This window comes from Dermacentor silvarum, chromosome 8 (assembly GCF_013339745.2).
Source record: "Dermacentor silvarum isolate Dsil-2018 chromosome 8, BIME_Dsil_1.4, whole genome shotgun sequence".
Classification (NCBI taxonomy): domain Eukaryota; kingdom Metazoa; phylum Arthropoda; class Arachnida; order Ixodida; family Ixodidae; genus Dermacentor; species Dermacentor silvarum.
Genome location: NC_051161.1, coordinates 79,106,087 through 79,123,456, shown reverse-complemented (window position 1 = coordinate 79,123,456; position 17,370 = coordinate 79,106,087). Strand labels below are relative to the sequence as shown.

Here is a 17,370-nt window from a genome sequence, read left to right as displayed (position 1 = left end):
CAATTGGTCAATTTGAACCGTGAGCCGCACACGATTGGTCAATTTGAACCGTGACGATCAAATTGACCAATCGTGTGCGGCTCGATGGAACGGACCGCCTCCGTTCCATTTTGGAACGCGTACAAGATCGCGCCCCATATCACTGAAACCGAAGGCGTTGATTGTACATGTTTTCACACTTGTATTCGTTCGTTTCAAATACCTCAAAAACTTTGAATACTGAAATTTGAATTGAAGTGAATGCTGAATAGCATTGTATTTGATAAAATATTCTCACAGAGCTGGTAAATCGGGGAACTTTATAAATAGGGTACTCAAAGATAGGGTGTGCCATTGGCCGGGCGTGCAAAAGACCACCAGGGCAGCACAAAGTAATGCAAAAAGCTAGCAAAGGAGTTTGGTGGACTTTTAGGTTCTCAAAGCCACTTGGGAACGCTGTTTCTACAACTTCCCTGTTAACTGTGTTATAGACTGCATGTCTGACATGAGAAGGAAATTGACAGACCCAAGTGCAGACCAGGTACTGGCATTTTCAATGAAAAAGTGACACGTACACTGAGACAAACAGCTTGCAACATTAAACAGAAGCCATTGTATGTTTGCTCATGTGAAAACTATAGATGGCAGTTGCCAAAGACTTAATTCATGCCATAAGCTCCACTACTTAGCGTGTCAGGCCAAGTTTGTGTTATGCAAAGCAGTACAAATTATGAGACAAGGATGAGTGCCATTGAGAGCAACGAAAGGAATTGAAGTCAGTGTTAGTCATTGCTTTAGAGCATAGCTCTTAGGCGCCCATTCCTCTGTTGAGCGTCGGTGCCCCTTGGCGTAACCGAGCGAATGAGCGCAGCGAAGGATGGAAGAGTGAATGCGGAGCACAGTGGAGAATGTAAGACAGCGAGAGTGAAGAGCCCAAGGAGGAGGGAGCAGTGGAAGCATAACGAAGAAAGCGGAGGAGGAGAGTATGACGAAAGGGTGAGGGGGAAAGCAGAGTGCCGCATGAGACGTGCTCCATAGCATCAACCAGGCATGCAGTGAGTGTGTCCACCGATACCATAAATGGAAACAAAGTGCTGGCGTGGGCTTTGGACCCACTGCCCATATGCTACTTCACCTGTGCCGCCGCCGCTAGAGAATGCGCTCTGCATGAGCCATGCGTTCCCGTGTTCGCACTTTCTTTCTGAACAGTGAGCGACGTAGAAATACTTTGTCTGCCGCTGCTGCTAAACGAGCTGCCCGAGCAGAGGCTCAGCACCGCCGCTGGGAGGACCTTGTCGTTCAGAATCAAATTCTTTGCCGCAGTATATCGCATCCAAGGTAGATCGTATATCCCAGGTGGAACGACTAACCAAAACCAAAACAGGACGGCATATACTACGCAAGCTAGGAATGAATTACCACAATCAATACGGGGAAAAGAGGACGCATATCGCATCCCAGGTATGTCGTATAGCCCAGGTACAACAACTAACCAAAACCAAAACAGGACGGCATATACTACGCAAGCTAGGAATGAATTACCACAATCAATACGGGGAAAAGAGAACGATAATGAGAGAAATTGGCGACAAACTCCTAGTAACAAATATACCCAAGAACATGCATCCAGTTTACAACAAGGGCAGACGCACGAGTAGAGCAGAGAAAATGATCCGAAGCTATGGCTCAGACGACAGAGCAGCCTTCATAGACGCGGCTGAATACCCGTTAGAACTTACGTTATAAGTGGTCTACACTGTGTATCGCAAATTCAATACACCTAACAAGCTGTGCTCAAAATTTGCATTAGGGAGTATCGTAATCGTTAGTGAATTTTTTTCCTCTCTCTCTTCACGCATGGAGCATAATTCTATGCCATAGTGGAGCATGATTGCGCATGACGTGGACCTGAAACGGCGGGTGCCATCTTGTGGCATGCTTCGCCAACTCGTGATGCTCTCCGTCATAGCCTCCTATCTCCGTGGCTTTCGCAATTGGTGCGAGGGCAGGATACGCTCCATGGCAATGGGGGCAGATACTAAGTCACGTAGGCACTTTTCACACAGTCTTGACATCGTTCGTTTAAAGGGAACTTAGCAACGCACATGTCACGATTATTCTGCATACTCATAATAATGTTGTCATTGCCCGTCATCACTCCATGTTGTCATGGCAGGTGTGAGAGGCTACAGCAGTTATAGTGTGTGTACTGGAATATGTCTGTAGCATTGTCCTGATTCGCCCAAGGTTTTGCTGTGTGAACAGCGTGAGCGTCATGCTGCTGCCGTCTTCCCAACTTCATCATTGTTGGTCCAGCCATCTCCGTGCTGAGTGACATTAAGGTCTTCTGAGTGGCCATCTACAGTTCTTTGCCACTGGAATGTGGCCCATTTGCTACAGGCTTTATTTTTGGGTCATGCATTCACAGAGTAGAATTTTGCGTATATCCATGCTTGTCCTTGAAATGCTGCTTTTCAGGGGCCTTGTGGTACTTTCTGCAGGTATTTGAAGTCAACGTTCGGCAACATCAAGCTCATCAGCCGGTTCCGGAAAAGGCCCGAGGACGTTGAATGCAGTGCTGAAGAGCAGGTAAGTTCCCTCTCCCTTAGTGACATCTGCTGTCGGTCTAGTTCGTACTTGGCCAGAAACTGTTTCAGTTGCAAAATTAGACGTGGACTAAGAATAGACACAAACAAGTGAACAAAGCACCCTCTTTCTCTATCTCTCACTCACTCTTGCTGCCACTCCGATACCTTCATGAGGCTTTACGTGCTGCTCATGTGCACCATCGTATTTACTTGCATAATGACTGCACAATTTTTTTAAAGAAATCAACGCAGAGTAAAGCGGTGCATTCTCTATGTCAGGTAAAATTTTCAGCAATTTTTTTTCTGCGGCCACCACTAAGCCTAATCTACAGTGCACTTAGATTGTGTTCGATAAGCAGCTACCAAAGAATCAAACATAGACGGAAGTTACGGGCACAGGCCAAGTTTTTTATTTTCTCACCTTGAAAATACTCATTCCAAATTAGAACCTGTACACAAGGAATCGGCACGTCCGGTTGCCTCTTTGGCTGCTTCACCTTCAAAAGCCCATAACGAAAGCCCATAACTTGTCCCATAACAGGGAGTGCTCAGTGGAGTCAAGCATGTTTGAGATGCCAGCCCTCTTGAAGCTTTTGATGATAGCGTCATCAGAAATCATACTCCACGACTCTAAGATCCATGCACACAATATAGTTCCACTGGTGGCCTTTTAATCTTGCCTACTGACATCAGAGGATGATCACACTCAGCTGCATGAAGAGCATCGTCCAGCCGCTGCTTGCCTTGAAGTTTGTAGCCATCATGCCCGCTTCCTTGCTGAATCGCGAGCCTCATTCTGTATCACTCAAATTGATACACCACACTGTGTCTTGCTGGTAGCCTTTAGCTTTTCATGCTACTGTCTCGAATAGCAGATGCATACTTCATCAATGCCGAAGTGCCTTGCCGGTGCGCAGTTGCCATTCTCCAACTAGTATATACGCAACAGCGTTGAGCTAGAAGCTAGCGGTAGTAGCTTGCACACCGCCTCACTGCGGCACACGCTGGCACTCCATCACTCCACAGGCAGTGTCAACACCAGCACTGACCCAATCGAACTGAGAAAGAACACGTGGAGGGATACCAGCTTTCTGCAGATGGCACTAGGAGATCGGGCTTCCGCGGTCAGCCGTCATCATCATCAGTTGAAATCGAAACCAGGCCACTGGTTGCAATGCCGAGTTGCAGGTGCAATTGTTATTCGGGAGAAAAATATGTGTGTGCTATTGGGTGCTCACTATACCAGCGGTTCATCATTAATGTTGCTTGTGATTGCGTTGTTTAGTTTCTAGTTCAATCTTTAATTTATTTATGCACTTTCTGTTTTGACATGCACAGGTGTTTGACTTTTGGGTGGATTTCTTCGTCACCGCTTATTCATCCGACCTGGAGAACACCATACGGTTTCCTGTAAGTTTTTGGCAGGCATTGCATTAGTGGCCTCGCAAGCATACATTTATGTAATGCTTCAGATCTATATCACGGACACACGGCTTTCTTCAACCTTTTCCAGATTCTGATATTGGAACCGACTAAAGTGCTGATGCCGAGCTACGTGACAGTCAACATGGGGGCTGAAGAGAAGTCCCTTGAGATCCGAAACCTCTGCATTGACACGCTCAGGGGGAATTGCCGCAGAATTCACGAGTGGCTCTTCAACGCTTCCTCCATCCGTAGTATTAGGTAGGTGAGCCATGCTTGGGTGTCTCTGAGATGCAACACCCCGAGAGCCATGAAATTTGCGGCTTGACTTTTGCTTGACCTGCTTGGAAAGGAAAATGCTGTTTATGTTAGTGCTAGGTTCGCAGAGTCATTGGTGGCTGGCGATAATTTACTAAATGCATGGAATAAGTAGCATAGTAGCAGGCAGTAACTCATACATTGGAACAAACACAGGAAAGCGTTCGTTGTGTGAGGCACGCTCGTGCCTGAGCACCTGTGCAACTGGCACGTTTGCTTTGTCGTTGTCCTCTTTGAGATGACACGTTAGTTAGTAAATGCATTAGTGTTCCAGTCAAGGTCTTCCCGAAATGCTAGAGGAATATTTTTGGGAAACTGTTAACTGGAATGGCAATAATGCATTTCGTAGCACTTTGCGGACAGATACAGTGGACTCTCATTGATACGCACTGTGCAACTGGCACGTTTGCTTTGTCGTTGTCCTCTTTGAGATGACACGTTAGTTAGTAAATGCATTAGTGTTCAAGTCAAGGTCTTCCCGAACTGCTAGAGGAATATTTTTGGGAAACTGTTAACTGGAATGGCAATAATGCATTTCGTAGCACTTTGCGGACAGATACAGTGGACTCTCATTGATACGATCTTCACGGGAACCGGAAGATAAAGCATATCATCTGAAAATCGTATCATCCAACTAAATAGTATTACCGGAAAAAGAAAAAAAAACATATCCCAAAAAACGTACTACGCAGAATCGTATCAACGAGGTTCCACTGTATTTCAAAAGTGGCGCAAGTCTTAAGATTTCTCCAAAGCAGTAAAGTGCAGGACTTCACTGCTGCTTGGCTTCAATTTCACACTTGCGGCGTGTGCCCTGAAATGAATATTAAGAAAGTTAGTGAATGTGTCTTAATTAGATACGCAAAAATTGTGATTTCTTATGCAGATAATTTCCATCTCTTCTGGAAATCTATTTTAAAAGATGGAACAGCGTTTTCCAGTGCAGCATTTGTGCCTGTCTCATTTCATCCGGTTAATACTGCTTCGCACTCGCACCCTTGCAACCTCATGGAATACCAACTAGCCCAATCTGCTGCACTTATTTATAAAGTGTTGTCACAAGCAACATTTTTAAAATTTTGTTTTAGCCAAAAAGAAACAGGTGGTGTGTCGTCACGACATTTAAGAGAAATTTTCAGTGCACAGGTTTAGCACGGCCACACCTGTTGTTTCCTTCTCATCTCGGCACTTAATATGGCATTTTTAAACTCGCTTTAATGATTTGTGATTTTGACTCTGGTTGACTGCTGTGGGCTAACACTAGTGTTAGGTCTTTGTGAGAGCTGCATGACTAAAAGTTGGCTTCCCACATAACAACCTCTCCACTGCAGCCAATACAAGCGTGACGAGCGGTGCCTGTTCCTGTATGTGCACCAGAACTCGGACGACTTCCAGATGTATTTCCCAACAGCAGCACTCAAGAACCGCTTCTACGACCTCGTCCTGGCCATGACAGCAAACCAGGAAGGAGTGGTCATGGATATTGACCTCGATGATGGGTCAGGCTGCATTCAGGTGTGTGGAATGTCACAGCGTGAGGTCGCGTTGCTATGCTAGCACAAGTAAAACCTCGTTAACTTGGATTTCACAGGGCCGAAAAAAATGTCCAAATTATCCGAATCTGAAATTATCGAAGGTATCAAGAAAACAATAAACAAATGCTTACTACATCAATACACTTTTATTCACTAAATGAATCAGCAAATCCTGTTTCTATTTTGCACAAAAGCAGTGCGGAAGCTGCAATTTTCGTCATCTCGTGACTGATTAGAGCTTTCAGAGGTGAAGGCTTCTTGACATCCTTCGCAGCACGATCGCAGTGCGTGTCTTCATCCGAGGCATACTTTTCACTATCGCGTGCACATTCTTATCATTTTTTTATCAGTGAGCTGGCCACCAACAGATCATCTGCCCATCGCAATGTAGCCGGTGCTCTCCGTCCTTGACAGCTTGGCATTTCATCAAAACGAAAGTACTGTCTGTCGCAACCGCTGCGGACGAAACTGTGGCCGCTGTCAACGCGATCATGAATGGCAACCTTACAGTTTTGAAGGCATGTGACCGACGCACACACTGATCAAAACGAGACTACGATTTGCTCCAACAACTGTGGCCGAAGCCGCAGTTGCTATGTGGCCGTGCGACACCGACACAGTCATGGATGGTGACTAAGTTGTTTTGAAGGCACATGGCTGACGGGGGCACAGAGTCAAAACGAAACTACTGTTTGCCGCAACTTCTGTGGACGAAACTGTGGTCGCTGTCGACGCGGTCATGGTTGGCGGCTGCGCAGTTGTGAAGGTGTTATACCTTGTGTTATACGCGAAAAAAGCGCAAGAATAAAGGCTTTAAAGGCACAAATAAGCACGAAGTATGCCAGCGTTGCTGTCATTCATGCATGATTCAGCTGATGGCTATGGCAATGCGGACTCTGCCACTTCGTTTCAGTGGGATGCTTGGATCATTTTTGCACTTTTGCATCGCACAATTGGCACGCTCCACGCTCACCGAGCTCCAAGAGTTGTTTGAATTAACCGAGGTACGGCCAAATTGGTCAGAATTAATGAGAGTTTGATTGCATTAAACCATGCATACGCCTGCCGAGACCAGAGGACAAGTCCAAATTATCCGATTTTCCGAATTAATGATGTTTTACTGTACGTGATTGCTTTTTGACACTAGAGTAGCTTTTGTGTTTTTGCACAATTGTCTGTGCAGCACCATGTGCATTACGCCTGTTTCGATGATTTGGAACGACCATCTATGTCTTTCCACCATGGGAACAACAGCCGCTCAAGCGTGCCTGTCGATGCGGCCTGAGTCGGCGAGAACGCTGCACTACACGGTGCGGCCACGCAATGTTGAAAAGAGTCGGTGCTTACTTTGCCGGTATCAGGAGATCACGGTTTGGCGGTGCTTCGTTTATGCGTTGCCAATTGCTGATAACGGTTCGCAGTGACGCTTTACCTTTCGAACTTCGCATTTCTTTTTTTTTTTGCCCGAAGCGACACAGATAACATATTTTACGGCTCTTATGTGGCTGACATGCAGTTGTAATGCCGAGACCATAATGTCCGAGACCTTCGCAGAAGGGCGGCATGCCGCAGTAGTTTCCGAAGTGTACACCATTGTGTGCAGTTTAGTGCAGAAGTTCTGCTAGTCACCACCTAGCGAAAAAGTGCCCTAACAGAAACAAGGTGAATAGTAAAAACCAGTCAAAAGACGAAGGACAGAGAAGAGGCGTGGCACACACGACGACTGGGCTAACAACTGTGCTTTATTGAAAAACCCTGTCTCTCAGGAAAACCCGGCGAGCATGCGCAGCTCAAAAGCCGACACCCACACACAAACAAAGGTGATTGCAAAACGCCACGTAGCTAACGCCAGTGCGATAGGAAACTAAGTTCCTTCTGCATCAGTGAGAGAGAGGTAGAACTGATGCAATTATCCCCTTGCAAATTGATATGGTAAACTTCGAGAATTTCACGCTCCGTCTTGCCCTTGCCCCTACCAAGGATTTTAACATTGGAAAAAAGCGGGACGCAACCGCATTCCTGACAATGGCGAGGCAGATTTGCTCCATCAGAGGTATTCCAAGAATTGTAGTGTTCTCGCAGCCTCTCACAGACGTGTGTGCCACGTCTCTTCTCTGTCCTTCGTCTTTTGACTGGTTTTTACTATTCAGTATGTACCAACTGACCGAGACTGCTACTCTACAGAAACAAGGTGTCTTGGTGTTGCAACAACAATTTTATTATTAGGGATGTACAAATAATCGAATATCACCGAATCAAATCAAATAGGGACCGTTTGAATAATTTGATTTGCACATTAAATATCTACTATGTTATTTTTGAAATATTCAATATATACGACATAGATACCCACGCAGTGTCACACGTTGCATGCTCTGTGGTCATGTGGCACTGTGTTGCACTAAGTTCGTGCTTCGCACAAACTTACCATGATCCTCCAGATTTTAGAATCTCTGAAAGGTGTCAGATCATGCCAAACTTGACAATGAAATGCCGCAGAAGGCGCCTTCTCTTTACCGTTAGCGTCAGCTATGCGTGAAGTGGTGATTGAGTCACGTAATGCGTTCTGCTTTCGTCTGTTGCGCAGATTGGCCTTATGATAACCCACCTTCCTTAAAGTTGGGATAGCCTCTCTGTATTTTGGAGAAAAACTGAAAAGTGAAACTTTCTATGTAATAAATTTAAAAAAAAATACTGCAACACACAGATCCAATATTAAACTGAGAACCTCATTTGTATTCAGTACAACAGGATGTCATTAATTCATTCATTTCTGAGAAAAAAAAAAGCAGTTGATTCCATTCGACGGAAATTCTATTGATCAAATTCTAGACCGCCGCCTGAGGAAGAAGAAGACAGGCCCTCCCACTCCCCTCCTCCCTAAACTCCATCTCGGACAAAATAAAGTTTATACTACTACTACTAGACCTTTATACAGTATAGACTACTTATAACGTAACCGCTTATAGTGCAGGATCGGATATAATACGGTCTTTTCAGACTCCTGTTAATTTCCCCATAGCACTCTATGTATTCGCGTATCGCTTATACTGCAGTTGCGGGACACGAAATACCAGTTACAGTGTGGCTGCCTGGAAGTTCGTCAGTCAACCTAGACGGCAAACACTCCCCTCAAGTCACAAATACCGTATTTACTCGAATATAGCGCCCACTTTTTTCCAATAAAACAGGTCCGAAAATTGCGTGCGCGTTGGAATCAAATACGACCCTAAATCTGCATTACCATATAGCCGTCGGCATTTCAAAATGGCCGCCTCGCATGCGTGTTGAGCCTAGCTACCGTAGCTTCCTCCATGTGCTGCAGTACACGTGCTTAGGCAGTAGTCTACCGTCTGTCTTCACGTTCTCTGCGTCTGCTCAATCAGGATGAAGTACCGAGTTCATCATGATGCCGCATTTAAAAGGAAAGTGATCATGTGTGCAGAGACGGACGGAAATCGGGCCGCATCACAGGCGTTTGGAGAATCCGAAACTTGTGTTCAGGACTGGTGCAAACAGAAGGAGAGGATTTTCGCCAGCAAAGCAATGCGGAACAGTTTCAGTGGACCGAAGCAGGACGTAATCTGCGACGATCCACTTCGGCGATACTGTATACTTGATAATTAGCTAGTATCTAGTATACACTGTATACTAGATACTAGCTGTGATAAGTGCTCGCATGCTAATTTGGTGGTCCCTTTAATGAGAGTAGACCGTACTTTATATCTTGATTTCTGCATGCCTAATTAAGTTATTGATAGCTTGCTACACTCTTATTATGTAATGCTAGGGGACTCCCGTGCATGTGCAGCACCTTAGTTTCTTGGCCTAAATTTGTATACAAATAATATTGTGAAGAATGTAGCACTGGTAGCTCAGATGGGGAGTGCTTTGCTTCAGAAAGGCTCGCACCCATGCATGGTGCAACACGCTTGTCAACTTTCTGATCTCAAGAGTGTTGACGTTGAGATCGGCAAACCACCTCCACATTATCATCAGTGTTTTTCTTCCCTTTGTCCTTTCCTTCAATGCAGTTCGAGTATGAGACAGACGACCAGGGTCGACGCATCGTCCTTGGCAAGGGCACATACGGCGTGGTGTACGCAGCGCGTGACCTGACCACCCAGGTGAAGATTGCCATCAAAGAGATCCCAGAGGAGAACTTGGGCGAAGTGCAGCCCTTGCATGAAGAGATCAAGCTGCACGCCCAGTTGCACCACCGAAAGATAGTCCGCTACTACGGCTCCATCAGCGAGGGTGGATTTGTCAAGATCTGCATGGAGCGTGTGCCTGGAGGTGAGCTCCATCAGCAGGCCGCACGCTTCCTTGATTCCTCTCTCTGGGGAAATGTTGCCCCTAGCGACAGAATTGTCACAATATGGCACACCAAAGGCTGCTGTAAATTAATAGAACCATGGTAAAAATTTGTGTCTATTAATTTATTATGATGAAGCAGTCGCAGTCACCAAGCAAGTCAAGGTGAAAAACGGACGTTTCATAGCCTGTGCGGATTTCTTGGTTACACAGTACAAATTCCTTGCCACAAGCTGTCTGTTGTCACATCTCTGACGACGCGGACCACATGCATCTGCTCGTATGACGACTAAATGAACAATTAACTTAGGACAACTCGCCATGAATTGTTTATGAACGAGTACACGAACAAGTTTATTGGTAGAATTGAAAGCCATGTTTTCCGCCCTACGGCGTCTCAAGGGAATGCGTTCTGAAGACGCACTGGCGTCCCATACATTCTTGATGTCAAGCATGGCTCTGAGTCGTGTCCTTTAGATGCGACCTTCGAATTGCTGACGTGCTGTCCAGCAAAAAAAAAACTGTCGAAAAAAGAAGACGAACTTCTTTATCATCATGTTACCTTTCCAGATGAACTTTCACCGAACTTAACTAATTTACTACATTCTTGACATACCAAACAAGATTATGTCATGTCCTTGATTTCACCAGGGGCAGTATTTTGTAAGTTCTTTTTTTTTCCCTTTCGATTCTGTTCAATTCTCATCTGTCGCACTGAGTGGCCAATTCCAGTGACTTCAGCAGCAGCAGACTGGCATATAAGCCAGGGACAAAGGGTGAAAATAATGGATTAAAAAAAATATTGTGACGAAATCTGAGTTCATCAAGCTGTATAATGTAACAGTTATTTTCCTTTGATTCTGTTTTCTTAATTGCTTGTCGGCTGTCACAATAGAGACGTGGTGGATACAGTGCAGTGCAGTGGCACATGAACCAATGTTAAAAGGCAGGAAGTATAGATAAGGAAAACAATGGTTGCTAAGTTTGGGGCCACATTATGTGAAGACATTTTTTTTTTTTTTCAATTTTGTTATTTTTTATCGCGTGTCACAGTGAATGGCCAATTCTAATGATAACTTAGGCCAGCCAGTGACAGAGGGCAAGAAGAATGTTAAAGGAATACAATTGTTTCATATTAAGGCTTCTGGGCTCAGTGTGCCTGCGGCTTGAAAGAATATATGATTGGGTGTGTTGGCAATGCGTAGTTTTCGTAGGCCAGCACACAATGTAGACAAGCAGGGCTTTGTCCTTGTCACCTCATTTATCGTCATCGTGTGATTGTGTTGGTCTACTGAAAGCGTACCTACAGGTTGCATGGCAGGGTCGTTTACACAGGCGACAGCCCTTGCAAGTGTGATCTCCCAGTCTGTGCTGACTTAATTTGCAGGGAGCCTGTCACAGCTACTGCGGTCCAAGTGGGGTCCTTTGAACAACAACGAGCCGGCCATTGCCTTCTACACCAAACAGATCTTGGAAGGACTCAAGTACCTGGTGAGGCTGCCACTCTCCGTTTCACTGTTGTTTTGTTTTTGTTTTTGCCTTTTCCCCGCTGTTCATATTTTTCAGTTGGTGGAGAAGATTGAGGTAGAAGGGTCATGTGAGGAGATAGCCGCTACTTCTTTTTGTTGTGCAATTATCTTGGATGTTTTGTCATCTTATCTCATCTCTAATAAATTAAGCAGTGTTACCAAAACCTTTCAGTCATAACATTCTACTCTTACTAACTTGCAAGGCTGAAGCTTTGAGGCTAACAGATGCACTTGAAAAGCAGGACTTTGTGGCAAGCAAAGGTAAGTTTCAAGATTAAAGATAAGATACAGGAATATGGCAATATGACTTCGACGTAATCAAACGGGTGGATGAAACTCTGCTTAAGATTATAATCTACTTAACCCTTTCAGATGCCACTTTGTCCCGTTGATTGAAAACTTACTTTCATTTCTTGAATCTTCAGAATAATAGAAAGTATACCGCTGCAGAAAAGATTAAGAGTTTTCAATTGTTTAGTGAGTTTTGTCAAGTTTACAGAATGTGGACACCATGCGAAAACTCGCAACAGGAACATCAAATATGAGAACATAAACTATTTCGTGTATTGAAAGCTTGAAAAGCACTTATCCAGCCACTTGAAAATTATGCCTGGTGCATCACATTGTGAAAAATAATGAAAGTGAAAGACCTGCTACATACAACATAGTGATGCCGAGTAAAAATACCCAACCGTCTACACTCCCACTCACTTTTGCTAAAACAATCTGCACATGTTACTCAAAATTGAAGCACAGTTCCAATCATAAGTGTTTCAAGATGTATGCGACACATGTTAAATATCATTACTTTCGTCGGTGCTTTTGCTGTTGATGCACTATCTTGCTGTATACAATTTTGTACACAGCATCTGAAAGGGTTAAGGAATTTTGGCACATCGTGTGAGGCATAGAACAGAGTAACAGGATGAGGGCCAAGAAAATGCGATCAAGTATGGCAGAGGATTAGATGGAGCGATCAGTTACCAGGAAATTGTTCTTTGCAAGAGATGTGTGATTGGAGATGTTTAGAAGCCTTTGCCCATTAAAGGGGCCCTGAACCACCCCTTGGGCTTGGTGAAATAACATAGTCCGTGGGTAGCACACGCTGCTGTGAAGATCTCAGCCAAGCATGGAGTTCACAAGAGGGGCGCGAAGTCACCTTTCTCTTAAACGCTCTCGTTTCGACAGAAGCCATGATCCTAACTTTTTTCTGTGTGCTTTATTTCATAATAAAGCACATTCCCGTATGATATGCAGCTGCTATTGGTTGTTGTGGTCGGCTACACCGCGGCTGCCGCAGGGTGCCGCCGCAAGTCCATTAGCTAAGCACACTGCGGTTCGCTGATGACAAGCGCGTTTGTCTTACGTTTAGCCTGTAGTAGGCACCAAAATCGGAAGTCCAAAATAAAATTTAAACTGCACACCACAGTGACATTTCGAAGGTGGAGCGTTGTGGCTCGGCCCACTCCGCCGTAGCCTTCTCAGTGCAAGGCATTGAAGAAGGAATGGGATCACAACGTCTGACATGTTTGATTGCCAATAACTCCACTTCTGCTGAATGCATTGAAGTACTTCTTGGAACAAAGTATTTCTGAAATAGCCTATTTTCACTTCAAATGCCTTTCCCCGCTTCTAAAAAAAGTGGTTCAGGGTTTAAAAAGTGGTTTAAAAAGTGGTTTAATGAACTTAAATATGCGGATGACGATGACTAAAAGAGCCTGACCACCCGAACTTGTTTTCTCTATGTTGTGTTGCAACAGAGTGGTACAAGTAGGTTGTACAATCAACCTAATTGTGTAAATTTAAAAAATTTACTGGCACAGGTCCGACATGGTTTTTTTAATGCATGACAACTGTGCATGAAATGCCATTCGTCTGTTTTCTGCGCACTCACTTACGGTTGAAACTTGGGCATGTCTCTCTATTTCTGGGATCTTAGCATGACCAGCGGATAGTGCACCGTGACATCAAAGGTGACAACGTGCTTGTGAACACATACAGCGGTGGCATCAAGATTACTGACTTCGGCACCTCGAAGCGCCTTGCTGGGATGAACATGGTCACAGGCACATTCACAGGTTGGTTTCAGTACAAAGAGGTGGCTGACACCATTCACTGTGAAGGTTAATGCAGTGCTTACGCTATCAACCCATCGCTAGTGCACACCAAAGGCATGGTGCAAGTTAATGGAAGAGGAGGCAATTAGAGACAGACCTAATAAATCAGTGCAATGGTTCTGTGCACTCCTGCACTGCATAAGGCTGCTCTCAATGCCTGTATTGTGGCTTCGTAATAATGGCAGGATTTGCAACAAGGTTGTTGCTCAAGCTGCCGACTTGGTCTCTTGGTCGTGTTACCTTTTAGCAGCTCAGGCATTTAAGGGGGGACGCGGCTTTCGCATCGCAAAAAATGGCTAAAAAATCGATTTTTTGAAAATCACATTTTCAGTTTCTGTAACTCTTATTCTATCTGATTCCGAAATATCATCACTGAAAACCAAGTAGAAGTGCTCTAAATAAATTGTTGTATCAGCCAAGGTGCCGAAAAATTGCACGGAAATCGCGAAAAAAACTGCGTTTTTCAAGCCACGATATCTCCGGAACGGCGCAGCCGAGCGCCGCCATCTTGGTCTCGTTGGAAAGCCCATTTCTCCGTCTTCAAATCTGCCGCTTCAGCTATCTCCTCCATGCAGAAACAAGCACACAAAAAGCAAATGATTGAAGGTCGTGCCGGAGCCACCGATTGGCCGCGCCCGCCACGTGACTCCAGCGCGGTTCGCCATTGGTCCGGTGCTCGCTCCGTGATGGCGTCGTCTGCTCCGCTTGTTGCGGTCTCCTCGCGAGCTTCGGACAGTTTCCGTAATCTCGACGAGTGTTAAAGCGGACACTACGCAGACATCGCAGTAGCGTGGCCGATTCCGCTTTTTGTGGACGTCTCAGACCCGTGGCTAAGCATTCCGAGCATCGGTGACGCGGACTTCGCGAACGAGCTTCGGGCACGGAATGCTCGGACACGCGGATAAGCCTTTCGCGCGTAGGCGTCTCCGACTCGGCGATGAAGCACATCGCGCGCGGACTTCTCGGGTCCTTGCCTAAGCATTTCGTGCGTTGGCGCCTCCGACTGCGCGACTAAGCAAATCGAGCGTCGACTCCTCGAGCCCGCGGCTACGCATTTCGCGCGTCGGCACATCGCTCAACAAGTGTCGACTCCTCGGACCCGCGGCTACGCACTTCGCGCGTCGGTACCGCGAGCGTTGACTCCTCGAGCCCGCGGCTAGGCATTTCGCGCGTCGGCACCTCGGACTGTGCGACTAAGCTAATCGAGCATCGACTCCTTGAGCCCGCGGCTAGGCATTTCGCGCGTCGGCACATTGCTCATCGAGTGTCGACTTCTCGGACCCGCGGCTAGGCACTTCGCGCGTCGGCACCTCGAGCGTCGACTCCTCGAGCCCGCGGCTAGGCATTTCGCGTGTCGGCACATCACTCATGGAGTGTCGACACCTCGAGCGTCTATTCCTCGCACCCGCGGCTAGGCATTTCGCGCGTCGGCACCTCGGACTGCGCGATTGAGCTTACCGAGCGTTTGGACCCGCGACCAGGCATTTCGCGTATCGGCACCTCGGACTGCGCGAATAAGCTCGTCAAGCGTCTATTCCGCGGACCCGCGACGAGGCATTTCGCACATCGGCACCTCGGACCCGCGACTTGGTACATCGCGCGCCGACTCTATTATCGTAATGCCACGATATCTCGTAACAATACCTATCATACCACCCCTTTAATTCATAAAGAGAACCTCATGATGAGCTCTGTTCACTAGGCCACTTGGGCTGGCACAGACACCTGGCTGCAGAAGTGAGGCATGATACAAAAGTACAGGCTAGAAAGCACCTAGCAGCTGCATTGCTGCCTATCTATCAGTGGCTCTCCTAACCTCCATAGCCATTGTCAATGGATGATGATTCAGAAGGCTGCTGAGAGCCTTCATTCAGTAACATTGTCGATTCTACCAAAAGAAAACAATGCCTCACTGACTGCACTAGAGGCTGCTATCAATGAGGCAGTCTGCAGGTACAACGCTAGAACTACTGTATATTTATGCCCACATAGTTCTGCACCTCACTTGGTTTGAAACCCAGGCACCATGCTCTTTGTAGAGCAGCAGTAAAGAATGCCATAAAAACATGAAAAAGGCAGAACGAAGGCGCAGCAGACCAGAGGCCACATGTCCAAGAAGCCCCACATCACAAAACACATCAAAGATTACAAATTTCGTGCGTTTTAGAGAACTGAAGAGAAGGTGAAACTTTGAGAGCCGTTTTCTCAAAACTGTTTTTTCGCCTTTCTGCTCAGCTTCTGGAGCTGATTTCTTCGTTATCGTTTAGCCTATTTTGATTCTGTTTTTTTTGTCACGTTCCTTGGACTGCAGTGCAGGTCGAGACAGTCTCGCATTTTTATCTTGACTTTTTCTAAATTTATGGCATGGCTATTCGTTCACCCTGAAAGTGTGCTTGGTGCGAAGGTAACTTGAAAAATGACTATCTAAAAAATTTGTGTTGCGAAAAAAAAAATGTAAGACTGTCACGACCTTCAGCACGCATTGAGCTATGCAGTCAATACTCAACGAGCCTTCCATCATGTTTTTTAAGCTCCCCAGGCGCTCCAGAAAGTTCAAGAGAGAAAAATTCTGCTCAATAAAATGTTCTCAAGGTATCACTCTGAAACTTTTATGGAAGTATCAGGGAGACATTCTAAACATTTGTGCCAATTTTCATCAAAATCCATGGAGAAATCAGGAAGTTGATTTTCAAAGCCACGTCCCCCCTTAAAGGTGATCAGAAGCTAGATGTTTCTTTAGAGTGTGAAGTGTCATGTATTGTTTTGGTATCGCACAGGTGTTTTTGTGGTCAATGCATAAAGGAGATCCACAGGGAGGGATTGTACTGAGGGTGACTGGCACATGTTGCTTCTGCCACCGCCAGTCTCCTTTAGTGCATCAGAATAAATGTGCTTCTAGTTTGTTTCGGTTTATTTCATTGTTGAAACTAAGTCTTTATGTTTCAGGTGCCCTTCAGGGTAGTGCAGTGGCTGTTGCACTCTGCTCCTGATGGGCACATTCCCAACAGAATTGCCAGTTATGATGGCATTTGGGTGGAATGAAATGCTAGAAAATCCTCAGTGCCAAGATGTTGGTGTGTGTCTGTGCATTACAAGTTGCCAAATTATTCTATAGCCTTTTGCAGTGGCATTCTTCAGAGCCCATCTCCAGCTTGGGGACTTTGTAATTAAGAAGTCAGTCAGACAATAGATGTGCATGCTGTACAAGTGTTTGTTTCATAGTAAGTGTAGCAGGAATGATGCATGTGCATTTAGTAATTTCTTATAACCATTGGTGTCATTCTCTCTTGCTCAGGGACCTTCCAGTACATGGCACCTGAAGTGATCGACAATGGCCAGAGGGGTTACGGGGCACCGGTGAGTGTGTTGTAACGTACAGAACTTGCAACTTAGCACGAAAGTTGCTGTCTCTTTTTGGGATCACACATCGTTTTGCTGATGTTCTGGCTGTCCACACTCTGTGCAGGCTGACATCTGGTCTCTGGGCTGCACGGTCGTGGAGATGGCCACTGGCAAGACGCCCTTCATTGAGGTCTGTTGCCGATGCACCTTGCCTGCTTGAACGGGA

General features: G+C 45.8%; 1 protein-coding gene across 11 annotated transcripts in view; it reads left to right on the top strand.

Moving 5' to 3' along the window:
- Positions 1-17,370, top strand: part of LOC119461475 (mitogen-activated protein kinase kinase kinase 15-like) — a 110,421-nt gene that overhangs the window by 33,068 nt on the left and 59,983 nt on the right. For all 11 annotated transcript variants that reach the window (XM_049673070.1, XM_049673069.1, XM_037722802.2 and 8 more), the window contains 9 exons: positions 2,481-2,568; positions 3,906-3,977; positions 4,081-4,250; positions 5,639-5,822; positions 9,877-10,138; positions 11,544-11,647; positions 13,625-13,763; positions 17,098-17,159; positions 17,269-17,334. In XM_049673070.1, the coding sequence (XP_049529027.1) occupies positions 2,481-2,568; positions 3,906-3,977; positions 4,081-4,250; positions 5,639-5,822; positions 9,877-10,138; positions 11,544-11,647; positions 13,625-13,763; positions 17,098-17,159; positions 17,269-17,334 (1,147 nt within the window). The remainder of the gene's footprint in view (positions 1-2,480; positions 2,569-3,905; positions 3,978-4,080; positions 4,251-5,638; positions 5,823-9,876; positions 10,139-11,543; positions 11,648-13,624; positions 13,764-17,097; positions 17,160-17,268; positions 17,335-17,370) is intronic.